At 41.2% G+C, this 14,521-nt stretch overlaps 1 protein-coding gene across 1 annotated transcript; it reads left to right on the top strand.

The window, feature by feature from the left end:
• The first annotated feature begins 1,901 nt into the window (after window positions 1–1,901).
• On the top strand, window positions 1,902–13,612 carry LOC308295821 (alpha-1-antitrypsin-like protein GS55-MS). The gene is made up of 7 exons (XM_080738882.1): window positions 1,902–2,029; window positions 6,520–6,607; window positions 7,168–7,710; window positions 10,462–10,532; window positions 11,345–11,544; window positions 12,098–12,239; window positions 13,350–13,612. The coding sequence occupies exons 2-7, from the start codon at window positions 6,526–6,528 to the stop codon at window positions 13,536–13,538; spliced, it is 1,227 nt and encodes a 408-aa protein (XP_080595008.1). The 5' UTR covers window positions 1,902–2,029; window positions 6,520–6,525; the 3' UTR covers window positions 13,539–13,612.
• Window positions 13,613–14,521: the final 909 nt, after the last annotated feature.

Genomic DNA, 14,521 nt, shown 5'->3' with positions numbered 1-14,521 from the left:
TATAGGATCTGATAATTAGTCTACTGTTGAAATGAATAGATTATGAATATAACTGCCTATAGCTGTAGGATCTGATCATTATTCTACTGTTGAAATGAATAGATTATAAATATAACTGCCTATAGCTGTAGGATCTGATCATTATTCTACTGTTGAAATGAATAGATTATGAATATAACTGCCTATAGCTGTAGGATCTGATCATTATTCTACTGTTGAAATGAATAGATTATAAATATAACTGCCTATAGCTGTAGGATCTGATCATTATTCTACTGTTGAAATGAATAGATTATAAATATAACTGCCTATAGCTGTAGGATCTGATCATTATTCTACTGTTGAAATGAATAGATTATAAATATAACTGCCTATAGCTGTAGGATCTGATCATTATTCTACTGTTGAAATGAATAGATTATAAATATAACTGCCTATAGCTGTAGGATCTGATCATTATTCTACTGTTGAAATGAATAGATTATAAATATAACTGCCTATAGCTGTAGGATCTGATCATTATTCTACTGTTGAAATGAATAGATTATAAATATAACTGCCTATAGCTGTAGGATCTGATCATTATTCTACTGTTGAAATGAATAGATTATAAATATAACTGCCTATAGCTGTAGGATCTGATCATTATTCTACTGTTGAAATGAATAGATTATAAATATAACTGCCTATAGCTGTAGGATCTGATCATTATTCTACTGTTGAAATGAATAGATTATAAATATAACTGCCTATAGCTGTAGGATCTGATCATTATTCTACTGTTGAAATGAATAGATTATAAATATAGCTGTGCACAAGTTTGTGACCTATGGCCTTTGTGTTTGACCTTCAGGGTGGATCCACTGTTGAGGGAGTGGATCTGATGTAGAGAACTCCAGACCTTCTCTACGAGACCACACCATGTTAGAATGTTACCAGAGGGTATGAATTTAACCCACACACCATACAAATATACCCTAACACCACAAGGTTCTATATTGTTAATGCTGTTTTAATTGAATGGTTTATTGGAAATGTTATGAATTAATGTATTATTGATTTTGTTTTCCTGTAATAATTACAGCTGCTCTCCTCCCAACAGATACACACACATGCACACACACACACACACACACACACACACACACACACACACACACACACACACACACACACACACACACACACACACACACACACACACACACACACACACACACACACACACACACACACACACACACACACTCAATGGAAATCCTTTTGACAGGCGTTTATTAAGGTGCTATAGGAAAAAAAGCACAAAAAGACAAATCAGTGCATGTCAGTACATGGGGTTACAGTTAAACACCCTTAACCAGCACAATCATGACTGGGTCTTTAATTCTCTGCTGTGCATAATATAGCTGTGCAAATTGAATAAAGTGCAAGCATTCTTCAATAAATAGGGTTAAATTACATGTGCCAACGTAGGTACCAGAGGATGTCTCTCGGTTACAACCAGCTGTCTTCATCCAGGTTAAACTGAAAAGGCTATGTTTGTTATAATGTTTAGAATAGCCTCCTAGAGCAGGGGTCTTCAACAGGGGGTCCGGGACCCCTTGGGGGTCCAAAGAGTTACTACAGGGGGTCCTCCTAATCTTTGTGTGATAGAAACCCCCCTTTTTTTATTTTTTTAATATCAACCACTTGAACCCTGGTTGACCCTATATTCCTTTACTTTAGCCAAAAATAGCAGATCTATGGAAGCCTCCTAGAGTCTACAGATACAGTATATAAGCCTAAGAGACGACTATGGCTACCTGACTTAATGCCATATTCCTGTTGTATTTTCAGCCATGATTCCATGCTTGATTGCTTAACAGTAATCATTACACAGAATAAATACAGAGGCCATGCAGAGCAAATAGGAGAAGGACATACTGTCAAACAAACATGTCAAAGTGCAGTGGATGTCAGCATTTGCTAAAAGGCAACATCTCTGTCTGTCTCTCAGCAGTCTGTGGTGAGGTGTCTGCACATTAGGAAGGTGAGTAATGTACTGCTGTACTTCAAATGATGAGCTAATTTATAATGTATTGCTTACCGAAATAAATATAGGCTATATCTTCTTCTTTATTAAATCACATTCACTTGAAAAATAATACATTTTCTTTGAGTGACCCTGCCATACTTGCATTATCATTTAGTACCTGTTTCAGCTTTTCCTTTTATGATACTTGGTTATTGAAGTATTTTATGATATTGGTTATTGAGGTCTTTTATGATACTTGGTTATTGAGGTCTCTCCAGCATTGACGTTGCTATCTTCAATTTAAGATGTTTCACTTCTGAATATTAGAGAATCCTAGAGCGCTTCTGTCCATTTAAAATGGGAAAGTGAAATGGCCCAATGAAAAGACAATTTTATATGCAGGTTATTTACTTCATATTTGACTTGGGAATGGACTACAACAGTGGTTCTCAACCTGAATGGACTACAACAGTGGTTCTCAACCTGAATGGACTACAACAGTGGTTCTCAACCTTTTCCATATCAGGTCCCGCTTGAAAATCTCTAATCCAGAGACACCCTTTTTGACATGTTCATTTTCTTGATAGTCAGTGTTGCCATATTAACATTAAGTTAAAGTATGACACCAAATCAAAATGTAATATTTCCATTTTGATTGTCAACAACCTTGATTTCTCTCTATATTTTTTATTCTTTAGAAATATTTTCTTTCACATGTAGCTCAGCAGCTCTTCAGTGGATGTATTGATCATTAAAATCATTCAGCAATAACATCACCTACAGTATCCTACAATTTAGGCATTTAGCAGACGTTTTTAATCCAAAGCGATTTACTATAGCAGACGTTTTTAATCCAAAGCGATTTACTATATAAGCGACTTATTATATTGATGTATAAGCAGGTAATACATCAATATAATAAGCAAGATAATATGTCAGTACATCAACAACAATACAACAAATGCACAGGAATATCAATCTAGCAAAAACAACATGGGTAGACCACACACCTAAGCAGTAAAAAATAAATAAAATAAAAATAAAATAAAAAACGTTTCTAAAACCTAAAAATGCTAACTAGCTTCATGTGTGCTGGGGCCAGGGGGACGAGTGGATTATTGTCCCATTTTCCTCTTTTTTTTTTTTTTTTTTTTAGCAAGGGCTCTGTCAGCATCCCTGTGTTGGCTGGTCTGAGCGGATCCCTCCCCAGTTTTATGAGAATGAATGAATGTAGAATCATGTTATTCGTATATATAGATGTGAGGGGACTTAATTTAACTGACCAACACCTTTTTGAATATTTAGATTTTAAGAGAAAAATCCTCTCTCTCACACTTAATGCCAGTGTGCCAGTCATCACCCTCCCCTGTGCCAGTGTTGGCACCCGCGGTGCCCAAGGTTGCCACTTAAGACAGCAGCAGCATATTTATCCATATCACAATGACAACTCACTTCACAAGGTTTTAAAGAAAGAAAAACTAAGAAAAACTAATATTAATATTAATTTATCATTAAATAGCTAAGTGTTTTTTTGTTAAATAAATAGCTCTATATTGGGATAGTACTCATAGTATAGAGTGTTTGTTCAGTAACAGTGTTAAATAGCTCTATATTGTGACAGTAATCATTGCTATAGACTAGAGTGTTTGTTTAGTAACAGTGTTAAATAGCTCGATATTGTGACAGTAATCATTGCTATAGAGTGTTTGTTCAGTAACAGTGTGTTAAATAGCTCTATATTCTGACAGTAATCATTGCTATAGAGTGTTTGTTTAGTAACAGTGTTACATAGCTCTATATTGTGACAGTAATCATTGCTATAGAGTGTTTGTTTAGTAACAGTGTCACATAGCTCTATATTGTGACAGTAATCATTGCTATAGAGTGTTTGTTTAGTAACAGTGTCACATAGCTCTATATTGTGACAGTAATCATTGCTATAGAGTGTTTGTTTAGTAACAGTGTTAAATAGCTCGATATTGTGACAGTAATCATTGCTATAGAGTGTTTGTTCAGTAACAGTGTTAAATAGCTCTATATTGTGACAGTAATCATTGCTATAGAGTGTTTGTTTAGTAACAGTGTCACATAGCTCTATATTGTGACAGTAATCATTGCTATAGAGTGTTTGTTTAGTAACAGTGTCACATAGCTCTATAGTGTGACAGTAATCATTGCTATAGAGTGTTTGTTCAGTAACAGTGTGTTAAATAGCTCTATATTCTGACAGTAATCATTGCTATAGAGTGTTTGTTTAGTAACAGTGTTAAATAGTTCTATATTGTGATAGTAATCATTGCTATAGAACAGGGGTAGGCAACCTTAGGCACGGGTGCCAGCATTGGCACAGGGGAGGATGATGACTGGCACACTGGCAGAAGTGTGGACAGAGGATTTTTATTTTTAAATATATTTTTTAAAATGTGGATATTGAAATTAAGTTACCTAATTTGCAGCAAATTACATCCTGCACATATTTCTACATTCATTAAAATTCTGACTTGGGAAGGGAGTCGGGGAGATAGGTAGGTTATTTCACTGTGTCTAATGATCGTTTTAACAATGTTCTAACAAATATGGCAGAATGTTTGATGGAGAGTCATTAAAAATGATGTTGACATGGCACACTCACTATCTAGAAAATCAAAACAAGGCACTTCATTTCAAAAAGGTTGCTGACCCCTGCTATAGAGTGTTTGTTCAGCAAGATAATATGTCAGACAGTACATCAACAGCAATACAACAAATGCACAGGAATATCAATCTAGAAAAACAAAAAACATATAGGTAGACCACGCTGAGGAGACCCCTCTTGCTGAACAAACACTATAGAGTGCTTTTAGAACTTTAAGATCTTAATTAAAAGGAAAATCACTTGACCCAACCTTTAAAATCATAGTGTTTTGTTCAATTTATTTGGGGGAGTACTTGCAATATCCTCCAGGCCCACAAGTGGACCCATGGGCCAAATGTTGAGAAGCGCTGGACTACAACACATTCATGGTAGTTGTAGTTCCAGACAGAAGCGCTAGCCTAGAGTGAAAGGTCTGTTTGGTTAACAGTGAGTGAACTATTGACTGATGGAACTGTCGTATATTTTGGGTCATATTCATAAAGTACAAGTCATGAAAGCAGAGGACAAGGGGCTAGACGGGAAGGCACCGAGATTTGAGTGAATCAAGGTAATCTGGTAAATTCCACAGATCACAAACAACAGAGCTGTGTGATTTGTGGCCCTTCCCCAGCAGCTGAATAGGCTCTATGCAGTATACGCCATTTTGTTCTACTTCCGGGTGTCTTTCGACTTCCTTCACAGGTGTTACCGATGATACTAATGAAGGGTCTGTTCCATTCTGGTCAAACAGAGTCAGGGTGCTGATATTGTGCATGTTGGCTCACTGGAAACACTCTGCTACACCAGTCCAGTGGGTCTCAAAGTGTCCTTGAGTGGGTTAATGTCCCCATACAGGTGTGTATCTCTGACAGTGTACAAATGGAAGCAAATGGACCCGCAAGGGTCCATTTGATTCCATTTGTTGATTCCATTTGTACAGAGTTATGGGGGTCCTTGAAATTAAAGAACCACTGTACAATAAATCAAACAGACCCTTCATTAGTATCATCAGTAACACCTGTGAAGGAAGTCGAAAGACACCTGGAAGTAGAACAAAATGGCGTAAATGCATAGAGCCTATTAACATGCGTAAAGATAGCAGGGCCACTCAAGCCCGCCTCATGCTGATAGGGATGGTAATCAGTTGACCATCTGGTTACAATGACTGACCCCATGTCGGGGGGAGCAGACTCAGAGGAGCCAACTCTCTGACAGCCTGACGCTGTCAGAAAGTTGGTAAATGGATAATATGGTTCTATATTGCCAGAATTTGCCGTTAACAGGCCATTAACGAGAAATGTGGCAAGCAGGAACATATATTCATGATTAACCGGTATAGGACGTGAAGACTTCTCAAGTGTTCTTGGGAGGGAATCCACTGTTCGCTCCCCGCTCAGAGAGAGGAGTTTTAATTATTGGTCTCTGAGGAAAAAGTAACTTCTGCTTAACCATTTTCAACAGGAGTTGGCTGTATGAGTATGATTATTTGAGTTATGAGTGAATTATGGATTGTAGAATGATTTGTCATCTTGTAACTTTGTGTTTGGAACATATTTTATGATCTGCATTTAATTCTGTACTGACTGCAGCCCCGCCCATCTATTGCCAGAAGCCATGTGGGCAAAGCCCCACCCCTATTCAGGGCTTTTGAAGTGTTGAATACTTAAGGGGCTGCAAAACCTGAGTTCGGGGTTCAGAAACCTGTCTCTAGCCACTCAGGTTTTAGTTCCAATCCGATGCGAGAGGCGACGCTATGCTCATATTCTGCATATTTCTGTGAAGAAAATAAAGTTTGTTGACAGCCTGCAACTAGCCACTTCCTGACTCATCTTTTCCCTGCACAACTGAAGAACTTTGGACAAAATTAACGACAGAACCTTTTGAACCTCAGGTCACCATGATGCAAGGAGCCGTGGGGGTGTTGATTCTATCAGTGCTGGTGTGTCTGGGTTCAGGTCATCACCATGCAGGACATGAAGGTATGACTGGGTTCAGGTCATCACTATACAAGCTTGTAGATCTGCTATTTTTGAAAAATCGTGAAGTCTTTGAATATTTCAAATCTAAGGTTTTTTGAAGGTGCTTTGTCTGTGATGCTCAAACCTTTTCATGTGAAGGACCCCCAAAATGCCCATCTAAAAATATTTAGTTCCAGCAGCAGTGCAGCACAGTACTCGGTGCCGCACTGTGAGCTTGTATATTATCTGCTATTTTTCAGCAGCTAAAGTATAAAATAATTAAGGTCCCACTTTGAAACAAATTCCCACTAGACCAAGGATGAAATACCACCCTACAGTTTTTCAAATCAGCCTCATGGCATCCAGGCCGCTTCACGTGCGTACCCATAATTGGACCGATCTGCATCTAACTTTGCACGCATACTCCTGAGAGGCCATGGAAAAACCTCTCTTTTCACATGGGTCTTCCATAGCGTTTTGTTTTTATATTACTCGTACAGATTTTGTCACATGTGATCAAGACGGTTCTGTCCGATTTCTCATATTCCATGTGTTTAACAGATCTATCTCATCACCTTCAGATCATGCAGATAACAGCGCAGACCGCGCCGCAGCCAGCCTCTCTGCGGTGACGTCGGCAAACAAAGGTTTCGCCTTCAGCCTGTACAGGAAACTGGCTGCGAACAACCAGGGCAAGAACATCTTCTTCTCCCCCTCCAGTGTCAGCCTGGCCCTGGCAGCCTTGTCTGTAGGGGCCCGGGGCCAAACCCACCAGCAGCTCTTCAGTGGTCTGGGCTTCAACAGCTCCTTGCTGACCCAGGCTGACGTAGACCAGGCCTTCCATGGACTTCTGACCGCAGCCAGCAAGACTTCGTCCGAGGACATTAACGCAGGAACCGCCGTGTTTGTGGACAATAAGTTCAAGCCACAGCCGGAGTTCCTGCAGGCCCTGAGCCAGTCCTACCAGGCGGACGGGAAGAGTTTGGACTTTACCAATCCCACGGAGAGCGCTGCTACCATCAACAAGTATGTGGGCGAGAAGACCCACGGCAAGATAGACAAACTGGTGGAAGACCTGGATCCTGCTACTGTCATGTATCTCATTAGTTACATCTACTACAAAGGTAAGAGATGTCCGTCTATTGTCTGCATTGTTTTTAATATCATTTTCATACGCCAGACTAGCATCTGGTCCAGCTCTGACAGACCCGTCGGCAAATGAATAGACCACGTTTTCTCAGCCCCTACCAGCGCTCAACTTCAGTCAAAATAAACAAAACTACTTCACTACTCACCAAACCAAAGGTAGTTTTGCGTTGTTGAAAGTATATTCTCCACGGTGGTGAGTCCCTCAGCACCCCACCCAATCTGCAAAATACACAATTTTTGGCATGAAATAAAGTGCATCCAACTCGACCGCCACTTATTTCCGGGTTGTGAACCATTGTACCTGCGGTGGCCGCTGGGTGGCTCGAGGTGGGTGCGTTTTATTTCATGACAAAAATAATGTATTTTACAGAGTAGGTGGGGTGCAGAGAGGTTCACCACCGCGGAGAATAGACTTTCAACAACGCAAAACTACCTTTGGTTTGGTGAGTAGTGAAGTAGTTTAGTTTATTTTGACTGAAGTTGAGCCCTGGTAGGGGCTGAGACGGGTCTGTCAGAGCGTCACCGGGAGGTGACGCGATGGACCAGAGCTAACGCCAGACATACATTAAAATAACTGCCAGTAAGATGCCCGATGTGCGAAAAGCAGGACAGAATAGAAATCATTTGCAAGTGTGATTCGAGTTGCGGTTGGTTGTTTGAGTTGGACAAAATGTGGATAAAATATTTTCCCAGATATGGATATGACTGACATCTGACATCGTATATGTCTTGTTATAGACCACATGAGACTCACACACAATGTGTCCATATATGGGCATTCCAAGCTATGGGCTTAATATTGATGACATTAGGGATCTTTCTGTATATGGTCACACAATGGACAAGGACGGAATTCATTTGCAAGTGTGACTCGTGTTGTGGCAGCCCCCCTGGTTAGACTGACAAAATGTACATTTGCATTCCCAGATATAGGCTTAATATTGATGACATCAGGGATCTCCATATATGGGCATACAATGGACAGTAGTGGCGTTTCCATAAAGCCACTTTTTGCGCATTAACGGCTTATTCGCAAAATGTTTTTATGGAAACACTTCAAAATGCGAATAAACTTTCATTATCCGCAAAAAAAGTTATCCGCTTGGAGGAGGAGGATTTTGAGCCTTTATCGAATAAACTAAATGCGCTTAAGTGAATGGAAACGGGTCAGACAATAAATGCGAATAGATTATGACGTTCTAGGTCCATTTCCCCTGCCGCTTTGTCCATGGTAGCCTATAGCGTTAGCCCACAAAACACACCTGTTGTTTGTTACACACGGAGTGACACGGACCATGTGTAAATTCCTCCCGTTTTCACCTCAAGCCATCGGTGGCGAGTGAACCCTTCCTCATCCCACGGTGTTGCGTGCCTGAAGTGCCCAATCTACAAGCTCACAGGCACAGCAGCTCGCATCCACGTCTCCGCGCCGCGTTGTGAGCTTGCAGATCGGCCACCTGACCTTCCAGAGGACGCTGAAACTTGCACTGTGCAGCGACGCGACCGCGGTTTTCCCGGTGAACCGGTAGCTTTATGTATTGAGAGGAACTCTTGCCAATTTCGTAAGAGACTCGTCGCCAATTGTAATATATTTAAAAGTTATTTGGGGCCATGATGATGACTGATAATCCCTTCTTCCCACTACTAGACAGCGACCGAGTCACAGCAGTCAGACGTGCAGACGGTGCAGTGCTGCAGGTTCGGTCTGAAAAAAAATCAGCCCGATCAACTCTTGCGAACGTCGCTAATTCGAATGACACCCGCAAATGGAAACATGCTAAATTCGCTTTGTCTTAATGCGTATTTCTGATAATTCGCTTCCCTAATTCGAATAAGTTTATGGAAACGCCACTAATGATGGAATTAATTTGCAAGTGTGACTCGTGTTGTGGCATGCAGCCACACTGGTTAGACTGACACAATATATATATATATATATATATATATATATATTAGGGCTGGGCTGGGATGCGATTAAAAAATGTAATCTAATTAATTACAGGCTCTGTGATTAATTAATCACAATTAATCGCATTTTAATCGCACATCGATATTTGACCTGAGAAGCATTTTTTTTCAAGTAAAACACATTTTGTTGTACAAGTGAATCAACGAGTGAGTTTTTTTAATCTATATTTCGCATCCACTGGGCCAAGCAAAGCGCTCTGATCGGCCACTTCTCCCTTTGCGTTTGTTGTCTCTTCTTGGTTGGTGCATCACTATGATCATTATGCTTGAAACTGATGGTTCTGTGGTGCAAAAACTAAGTGAGATTAAAATGGGTTGATTTCTTTAATCGTGTTAATTTTCTGTACCCTCAGAAGATATACATTAGATTAGGCCATGGACCTCCATTTGATAACCTTTCAGTCAGGACAACTCATGAATGGATAAATGTAGGATTATTGATATAAAATGAGCAATATATTTATCTTTTGTTTTTGGTGATGATTCAGAGTACCTTAGGTACTCCGAGAAAGCATCTTAAAGCATTGCCAAGAATGGCTACCAATCGTGACGCTCATTAGTTCAGTTATTCAACTTTAATAATTTAGTCCCCATTTGATAAACATGAGTTTAATCCCCATTTGATAACATTAGAGTCTAATCCCCATTCAGTGTCCTTTTCTTCTTTGGACCCCTGGTGGTCACACAGAGAACACAGTCATCTTCCCTCATTTCAATGACTATTGCCATTGTCGTGTCTACATTTTCTTGTCAAACAGGGAAATGGCAGACTCCGTTTGAAGTTGCAGACACCAGGGCGGATGTGTTCCATGTGGATGGGCAAACCCAGGTACCAGCACACACCACCGTTTTGTATGTGTTTGGTGACCAGTGGCGTCAGTTCAGAAAAAGCTAAGGTATGACAACATGACTGGTGTCTTGCACGCGCGCGGCGGCGCGCGTGCAAGACACCAGTCATGTTACCTTGTTAAAGTGACCATATTATTAAATTTTGCATTTGTAGTTATTTTACTGTAATTTAACAACATAATAACCACCACAGATAGACAAAGAGACATTCATGGATTTATATTTAAAAGTAACTTTTATTTTCCCTCTGGACCCAGGGTATGGCAGCTGCATACCTCTGCCATACCCAATTGACGCCCCTGTTGGTGACCACTGATTGCACCAACATTTCAGTGGTGTCAGTTCAGCAAAGGCGCGCGTGCAAGACATCAGTCATGTTGCCATACCATGAATTTATTTTATGAAGTACATTTTATTTGTTTCCCCTGTAGCCAAGATACCCAATTGACGCCTCTGGCACCTATGTGTATTGTACAGTACCTTGTATTTTACTATAGTTATGCTTTGATTTTCACTGTTCATGAAGATAATAGGCCCTATTCAAAGAAGAAATAACGCACATCCTGGGTTTCTTGGTGCTGTTTTTTTTTTGGCGGCAAACGGCAGCAGATAGGCTACAATGTTTCGAGCCTTGCAGTCTTTATAAAGTACAGTATAAGATCATAACCACAGGGCTTGTATATCTGCTATTTTTCAATAGCTAAAGTATGAAATAAATAAGGGCCCTCCACCTTGGGCCCTAGTAATCCCCCCCCCCCCCCCCTCCCCTTGTGACCCCTCTGGTTGTTGCAGGTTCCAGTCCAGATGATGAACGTGGAGGACGGTTTCGACGTCTACATTGACCAGTCCATCTCCACCACTGTCCTCCGTCTGCCCTTCAACAACTCCTACTCCATGCTGCTGATGCTGCCTGACGCAGGTCATCTGACCGAGCTGGAGGAGCACATCTGCCCCATGCACTTGGCCAAGTGGCTCAAGTGGATGAAGAAAAGGTTTGACATGATGACACAAGGTTTTCACAAATGTTAATTTCTTTCGGAAATTGCCTATCTACATGTTGTGGCGTGTTGTGAACCTGTAGATAAGCGGCTATTTTGTCAAGAAAACGTGACATGCGCAACATTGGAACGTCAGGTTAAGTGGTTGCGTTTTTTTTAAAGTCGATAAGGAACTTTGTACATTACATGTTACTTTAAATTATAATAATGAATAACACTACATGGCACTGATTGATTTGATTGATTGAGTATTTTATTAGACAAAAGTGGAGAATATAACAAGTATAGTCAATACATTAAAGAATGTAGTACAGTACAAGTACAGTTAAACACCCTGCCTAAAAGGAACATTGCAAATAAGTCTTTTCACTGTCTTTTTTACGTCGCAAGTCCTAGGTATTAATATACTGTACTAATATACTGTAGCACTTATCAAGGTTCCCAATGTCGCTTTGGTATGGTACTGTATAATTAGAATATTACTTTCTGTGCCAAGTAATGACTTTTACATTACTTTCACATTTTAAAGTTTGTATTTCCATTTCAGGGAGTACCGTGTATTTGTTCCCAAGTTTTCCATCAAGACCAAGATGAGCCTAAAAGATGTGCTGGGTCAGATGGGGATAACGGACGTGTTTGGTGCTGCCGCCGATCTCACTGGCATTGGAGAGAACTTGGCCGTGTCAGAGGTAAGAGCCGTCACAGAGGATGAGGGTCTGACTGTCTATTTGTCCCTTCTTTTATACCACAACAAAGGACAGTCAGTCCATCAGTCCAGCAGCCATCAGGCTCCTCAACCAAGCCTGACCCTCATATGTTGTGTTCTATTCTTGGATTAAAGACTCATGTTTCATTCTGACACATTCACACATGGACCACTGGGATGTGCTCTGCACTACAGCACTGATTCTCAAACATCTTCATGTCAGGGACCCCCACATTGATGATGTATTTGACTGTGAACTGGACCCCCATTTGAAAAGGTTTTGTGCCAGGGACCCAAAGGAAAGATTGGTGTAGAAGTTAGCTATAAATAAATAGCTAAATATGCTATGTCCCCTGCATTTCCCCATGCGTATCATTAAAGAATATCTTATCTAATCCAGTGGTTCTCAAACTCCGTCCTTGAGGGGTTTCCAGGGGTCCCAAGCTAAATGATAGTAATGGCCCGCATGCATACCAAGAACCTGGGGGTCCTCCACTCGTCCTAGACAATTTGCCCTCCTGGCCCCCAAACTGTGGAATAAACTCTGTCACACTTGGAACTACAGACTCACTCCCTAGCTTCCATTAGAACTACAGACTCACTCCCTAGCTTCCATTAGAACTACAGACTCACTCCCTAGCTTCCATTAGAACTACAGACTCACTCCCTAGCTTCCATTAGAACTACAGACTCACTCCCTAGCTTCCATTAGAACTAAAGACTCACTCCCTAGCTTCCATTAGAACTACAGACTCACTCCCTAGCTTCCATTAGAACTACAGACTCACTCCCTAGCTTCCATTAGAACTAAAGACTCACTCCCTAGCTTCCATTAGAACTACAGACTCACTCCCTAGCTTCCATTAGAACTACAGACTCACTCCCTAGCTTCCATTAGAACTGCAGACTCACTCCCTAGCTTCCATTAGAACTACAGCCTCACTCCCTAGCTTCCATTAGAACTGCAGACTCACTCCCTAGCTCCCATTAGAACTACAGACCCGCTCCCTAGCTTCCATTAGAACTACAGACTCAGTCGGCATGTCGACTTTGTTGTTAATGCCCTAATCATCATTGCTGGGTTCATCTTCAGGTGGTCCATCAAGCCACGCTGGACGTAGATGAAAGCGGAGCCACCGCCACCGGAGCCACGGGCATCGGCGTCATGCTTCTGTCCTTCCACCACGTCCCCCAGATCAAGTTCAACCGGCCCTTCATGGTCCTCATCGCCGACTCGGACAACATCCTGTTCATGGGGAAGATCCTCAACCCCAACCTCTGAGGAGGGTCTGCTCACCTTCAAGCATTCAAATACAGATGATGACCTGTCAACACATTAAACCCTCTCAAAACCTGCTTCTCCTGGTCTCTTCTTTCTACCACATGTGTATTGTTTGTATGAGTGGTACGGTCAGGGAGAAACCTTGTATCTCCGTGTTTCAAATGTGTACGTTTTTAAGCTATGAAAGCCCTTCTCCATACCAGATCAATCCATGCCTCGACCACCCGCTTCAAAGACACTTTCTATCCTACAACCATACGATCCCTGAACTCCCCCAGTACACCACTCCCTCTCCCCCCTCAGCGTAACTAAATGGCTGTCTGTCTTGTTCTGGTTGGTTCTTGTTGATTCTATGTTTTGGTGTCAGGCCGATTCGACTAAAACGTATTCGCCTAAACACATTTGGTACATTCGCCTGGCACTTTCGCCGTGGGGGCAAGTCTTTTCACCGCCGTTGAAGAGCCATTTCGCCATATAGGCTACCCTCAATTCTGCTGTGAGACTGTCCACGTTTGCATATTATCCATTTGTCATTTAAATATTATAGTGACAGTGGTGTTACCTGTCAAACGGAGACCATTACACATGGCTATCCTATGCTCTCCATGGACGGGTTTCTGGTCCACGTTACACTGATAAAACTAGATGCGTGCGCAGGGTCCGTACCAAAATTAGCCAATGAAACCAGCGCTCCCCAAAACAACAGGTTTGGGGATTGGACGGAATTGATTACATGATACAGTCAGCTGTGCATTTAGTCTCAATGTTTGTAAACAAGAAACCCGTCGACAGAAATAACATCAATACAGATTAGAGCTATTGGAATCAGTTGCGTCCAAATAATGAATTAGGCAAATTGATAGGCCTACTTGCATTGCGCAAATATGTCATCCCCCGATATACAGTACATCATAGCATTTGATTTGGAAGACTATCATACTACTGCTGCTATATATGCTTTATGGTGAAGAAGGTTTGTAAAA

This window comes from Nannobrachium achirus (assembly GCF_963921795.1).
Source record: "Nannobrachium achirus genome assembly, chromosome: 12".
In the NCBI taxonomy this organism is placed as follows: Eukaryota; Metazoa; Chordata; class Actinopteri; order Myctophiformes; family Myctophidae; genus Nannobrachium; species Nannobrachium achirus.
Note: the sequence above shows the minus strand (reverse complement) of the source record. Positions and strands in the feature narration are given on the sequence as shown.